This window comes from Eriocheir sinensis, chromosome 3 (genome assembly GCF_024679095.1).
Source record: "Eriocheir sinensis breed Jianghai 21 chromosome 3, ASM2467909v1, whole genome shotgun sequence".
NCBI classification, from domain to species: domain Eukaryota; kingdom Metazoa; phylum Arthropoda; class Malacostraca; order Decapoda; family Varunidae; genus Eriocheir; species Eriocheir sinensis.
In genome coordinates this window covers 4,250,774-4,256,773 of record NC_066511.1, presented here as the reverse complement: position 1 = coordinate 4,256,773, position 6,000 = coordinate 4,250,774, and the positions used below count along the sequence as shown (strand labels likewise).

General features: G+C 39.5%; 1 protein-coding gene across 1 annotated transcript in view; it reads left to right on the top strand.

Annotated features, from left to right (window-relative positions):
- Positions 1 to 5,384, top strand: part of LOC127003816 (uncharacterized) — a 30,634-nt gene extending 25,250 nt beyond the window's left edge. The window contains exon 2 of the mRNA XM_050870874.1: positions 4,901 to 5,384. Within this exon, the coding sequence (XP_050726831.1) occupies positions 4,901 to 5,076 (176 nt within the window). The 3' untranslated portion in view covers positions 5,077 to 5,384. The remainder of the gene's footprint in view (positions 1 to 4,900) is intronic.
- The last annotated feature ends 616 nt before the right edge of the window (positions 5,385 to 6,000 follow it).

The following is a 6,000-nucleotide window of genomic DNA, read 5'->3' as shown; positions in this document are numbered from 1 at the left end:
GGTGAGAGATAAACAGCACAGATGTATTTAGTAATAGAATGACAATGAAGTCTTAGCCAGATGGTGGAAAACTCAGAAGAGTCAAGGTCGTGGGCACGAAAGCAAGTGATATCGTTGCGCACGAAGACGCAACATCCAGCTTTGGATTGAAATTTAGGATAGAGATAGTAGGAGGGAACAGAGTAGAGATTGCTGTCAGTAGCCTCAGAAACCTGTGTTTCGGTGAGAAAGAGAAGGTGAGGTTTAGAGGAGGAGAGGTGGTGTTCCACAGAATGAAAATTAGAACGAAGACCGCGAATGTTGCAGAAATTGAGAAGAAAAAGGCTTGAGGAGTTATCAGGTCGGCAGCCAGAAGGGGAGTCATCCTGGGGGAGGAGAGAGAGAGAGAGAGAGAGAGAGAGAGAGAGAGAGAGCTCCCCCCAGGCCCCTCTCTCTCTCTCTGGCCTGCTACACCTCCATTATTTCAACATTTTATATATAAGGCGCCTAGAATCATACAGTACCAAGCGCTGTAAAAAAAAAAAAAAAATAAATAAATAAATAAATAAATAAATATCGCCTCCAAAGTTTGCCGACATTTAAACAAGCTTATTTCATGAACTAAAAGAGATATTCCATTGCATTTTCTTTGTAAATGTTGTGTAACGTCTCTGCTATCACATTGTCATACTCATTACAATAATGACAGCAATAATGTATGTAATGATGATTAATTTGACTACGGAGCTCATGACAATTATAACATGGAAAGTTGGTGTTTCCACTTCATCAGGCCCCTCAACCTTTTCCTGACTCCTACAGGGGCAGCAACTTCTCCCCCTTCCCCTTCACCACTTGAATAACTCATAGAGATGGTATTTTGGTGGTAAAACTAAAATAGCACAGAAATGATAATGCTTGCGTCTCCACAGTGTGTAAACAGAATCTGGCGCCAGCGATGGAATCGTTGATGCTGATTGACCAGGGGGGCATGTCTCCCGCACTCCCATTCGCCTAGAAGAGCTCGACGGCGCTACGTGCCTTGTGTCGCTAGTTCTTGTTGGCTGAGAGTTTTTGACACCACGAGGTGCCTTGAAGGAGACGCTTGGTATCGTATGCTTCCAAGCTCTGGGCTTAGCTAGAGGCTGTGCGATGGAGGGATTAAAGTTATGTTTACTTTATGGGAATTTCGACCTTGGTGCGGCATTCAATTTGTACCTCTGACTCGTTCGCCAGATAGAGGGATGTTTGGGGAACACGGTACCAGTACTATACTTAACTCAGTTTCGGGTACTATGGCGTTTGGTACAGTGTGATTCTAAGCTCCTCATATATTCATGTAATTCTTTATATCCAAAAATCCTCGCCAAGGGATTGAAACTCTGTCCTTTTGTTTATGCTATACTTCGTATGGTGGATTATTCTCTCTCTCTCTCTCTCACATACACACACACACACACACACACTCCTGTAGAGTCACGGAAACAAGCAATGCACCCAGAAAATTGAAAGGGGGGCAATATATATATATATATATATATATATATATATATATATATATATATATATATATATATATATATATATATATATATATATATATATATATATATATATATATATATATATATATATATATATATATATATATATATATATATATATATATATATATATATATATATATATATATATATATATATATATATATATATATATATATATATAAACATATATATATATATTTTCTGCGTCCAGAATTTTTTCCAAGCGCAGGGATCCCAAACAGCTTGGGTATTTGGGTTAGACTGTTAGGCTAAATCTATTATTTTTTTGTAAATACATGCATTGATACATACATATACATAGATTGTACATTTTAGAAGTTTGTTGGTAGCATATAAGTACAACATAAATCTGGGGGATTTGAATAATTTGAAACGTATTTATTTTGTTACTTGAGCGAACATTGCTTTTAATCTTGTTCATTTCTGTAATTTGCACTGCAAAGATCTACCCTCAAAACAACACTACTTACTTTAGAACTACTTCAGATAAAAAAGTAATATACTGGCAAGGAAAAAAAAGTTATATTCATACATGTTGTGTAGTCCTCGTTTATACAGGCTGCTGCTGAAATACATATTTTTACAAGATACATGGAAAGCTGGTCAGGTATTAAATGAATATAAAATAAGATTTAACTAAATGAATTAGTTACCGTGAACAACAATACATTGAAACTGGTTTACCTCAAATTTAGGCGTCTTTTTCCGTGCAAATTCATCAAGGACTTCATCATGATCAAAATTTTGGTCATTGTCACTGATCATGATTTATGTTATTGTATTCCTAAGGTATGTTTTAAACAATTTAAGGACACTAAAGAATCGCTCATTGGTGGAAGTCCTGACAGGTAGAGTTGAACAAATCTGCAATAAGATGGAAATATTTGGATATCTGCCCAATTTTTTGGCACATGCCAATGTCTCGACTGCCAAGAACTTAGTATACACAACACTGATCTTCACAGCTCAGTTCTCTGACAAGGTTTGGGTAAACACTCCTGTTCTCCCGTCTTTGAAGCCATAACTGTGCTAACAACCGGTTTTTCCTTTCATTTAACTGCACCAATCAGTCCATAACTTGGGTAACTTCAGCACTAGCCACGACGGCCCTTACTTTAGCAGACGACGCCATGTCGATAATGGGCGACTGCTTTGTTTACGTTGTTTATTTGAGCAACCGACCTTAGCCATTATGATGCACACCCTGAAAAGTTGGAGTTGCCGGTTGTCCTTACCGTCAACGCGGTTGGAGGAAAAAGGCCCAGTGTGACACCAGCAGCTTTAGACAATCAGTTGAGTGACCGTGTTGACCGTGCTTACAAGTGCTGGGGCGGGATTCTCAAAGATGCACGCTAATGGCCTTTGGTAAAAAATATGAACTATCAATTTAACTATCAACATTAATTTCAGATTCACAAAGCTCTTGTTTCATCGTTGCTTTAGCAGACGGCGCCATGTCGATACAGGGCGACTGCTTTGCCTACATTATGGATATGGACAACTGACTTTGGCCGTGTGTGTCGCACACCTGGAAAAGTTGGAGTTGCCGGTTGCCCCAACCGCCAACGCGTTTGGAGGAAAAATGCCCAGTGTGACACCAGCTTTTGGACAACCGACAACTCTCTCCTGGTTGGGCGTACGGACAACTGCAGTTGCCTGTAGCCCCAGCGGTTGGAGAAAAATGGCCAGTGTGACACCACCTTAAGGCAGCGAGGCCGCTGATTTGGTGAGCGCCGTCAATGACGTCATCAGACTCACAGCGAATCACAAGCGTGTTTTCAGAAGTGTCAGCCAATCGTAAGGCAGCCACCTTCAACTGCAGCTTCAAAACGACCCATTCTCTTTTCTCATTTTCTTTCTCTTTCCAAGATACGTATTCTGAGAAAAAAGTCAGCTTCTCCACGGGTCGGAACAAACAAGTGCTTTTTCAGTGTTTTCAATACCCCGAGTTTTGTGATCCTTGAGTTTAGCGCTATACTTTTGGAATGAAGCAAGCGCGAATCTCGGGAGGGTACTATAGATGGGATTTGTTTTTGTGCCTGTTTATGTTTCATTCAAATAATGGAATCAGCCTTTACAGTCAGATTGAATAATTATATATAGTTGCTAAATTAGTAAGGAGTCTTGATTGAATTCTATAATAAAAATCCCAGTATGTTTTAAAATACATTTTGAAGATAAATTATATTTATATTTATATGGTATTACAATGGAGATTACTTTTGTTTGAGGTATATGTCTCATTCAGTATTTTAACTTACTCAGGGCTTGTTTTAAATACAAATTATGCAAACTGACACCGGGACTTTTATGAGTATATATTTATCAGTAAAAAATCATAGATCTAGTTGTGTGATATTTTCTTTTTCTATAGGTAGTTACTCTATCAAAATATAGAAGAGGGCAGTGGTGGGCATGGTTTCGCTAATCTGCTAACCGCTACTTAGCGAAGCTAACTTTTTCATTAGCTGATTAGCATTTTTGCTAACTTTGGAAACAGTTAGCAGACCAGTTAGCTTCTGCTAAATGTACGTAATTTCTCCTCCGCTTACTTTAAGTTCACTAAAAATTTCATATGGGTTTTTTGTTGTCCATTGTGGGCAGAGACAGCACCAGTTGAGCAACATGATACAACAATTTCAGGGCTTCCACTTTTGGGTAAATTACACCTTAACCCGCAATCTGCTGTACGCCTTCTGGGCGGCTGAGCGGTAAGCTGCTGTAAGCCTTCTGGAAGCGGGCTTTTCAAACAGGCGCCAAAAAGTTTCCGCCGCGGCTTCAGATACTGCCAGAAAAACATTTTTGTGATAGAAAAATCTAAGAAATATGCAGGATACAACACATTTCGAGCTACAGATATGTGTATTGTAATATTTATGACACGTTTATGTAACTTAGATATCATTTATTGAAGGTCAATCTCTCGCTGATATAGCCGCACTAGGCGACGCACTCAGAATCTCAGTCCCGCAGCTTACGGGTTAAAGTAGGGTAATTGGATGATTATTAGGGAAACTTTTTTGTCTAAGCTACAACATATTGAAATTTCAGGTCCCTAGGTCTGTTTTTAAGGGTTTTTGAGCAATAATACTAAAACAAAGCTAAATCCTTACAAGAAAATTAGTGGTTAGTGTTAGCTTCCACTAATTTCTTTATCAGTTTCGCGGTTTAGCGTAAGTGAAGCTAACTTTCTAGTTAGTGGATTACCAGTTAGCAAAGCTAACTTTTCGGTTAGTGGTGCCCACCACTGGAAGAGGGTATAATCAGGTCAGACCTAGGGTATAGTAGTATGAATAAAACCCAGAAGACTAGCACCAGCATTTACCTCATTTGTGTATTTTCTTTCTTTGCAGCCACAGTATTCCTGTCAACACTTACACCCAAGTTTTATGTTGCACTCACGGGAACATCCTCCCTCATCTCAGGTCTTATATTGGTAAGTTTAAATGTTCTTTATCTACAGTATTATACCCTTCCACCACATTCTCTTTTTCCCTCCCAAAAAGTTTGTATGTGTGCATTTACCTAGTTGTATTTACATAGTAATTAACCTGTCCGCTGTGATTGGCACGGATTTGATTTTCACTGGTAGCTTGGTAACATACAGTCCTAGGTCTTTCTCTGCCTCTGTAGTGAATAGTGGGGTGTTTCCCATGTGGCATTGGTATGCTGGATATCCCCTCCCAAGGTGCATGACTTTACATTTTTCTTTACTGAATTGTAGCAGCCACTTTTTGTTCCATTCCTGTAGCTTGGTGATGTCTTCTTGTAGGAAATCCACAGTTAATGGGTTAATATACAGGAAGCAAGCTACGCTTGTGGGTTTGCATATCCAAATCTCAGTAGTTGATCAAGGTTAGCTTTAAACTCCTGAATAGGTATGGCCTTTTTCGAGGTCATTCTAGATGGCAATGCTTCTTCAGGGAAAGCACCATGTCTTCCTTCATTAACCCCTTGACACACACACACACACACACACACACACACACACACACACACACACACACACACACACACTCTCTCTCTCTCTCTCTCTCTCTCTCTCTCTCTCTCTCTCTCTCTCTCTCTCTCTCTCTCTCTCTCTCTCTCTCTCTCTCTCTCTCTCTCTCTCTCTCTCTCTCTCTCTCTCTCTCTCTCTCTCTCTCTCTCTCTGCCCCCCCCCCCCCCCATGTATTTACTTATTTGTAGTATACAGGGCCTGAGCTCAAGCTCGATTAGTCCTGTCTCTCAAGCTATATTTGTCAAACTTTTCTTTCCTTTTATGGTCACTACCCGCTTCAACAATGTCTTTGTTTAGTCCATTTCATATAGCCACACTCCTGTATGGAAAGCAGTACTTCTTTATGTCTTTCAAACAAGTCCCCTTTCTCAATTTCTTGCTGTGTCCCCTTAGTTGCCTCCTCCCTACTGTCTTGATTAAATTATTTCTATCCATCACATCCATTCCACTTGT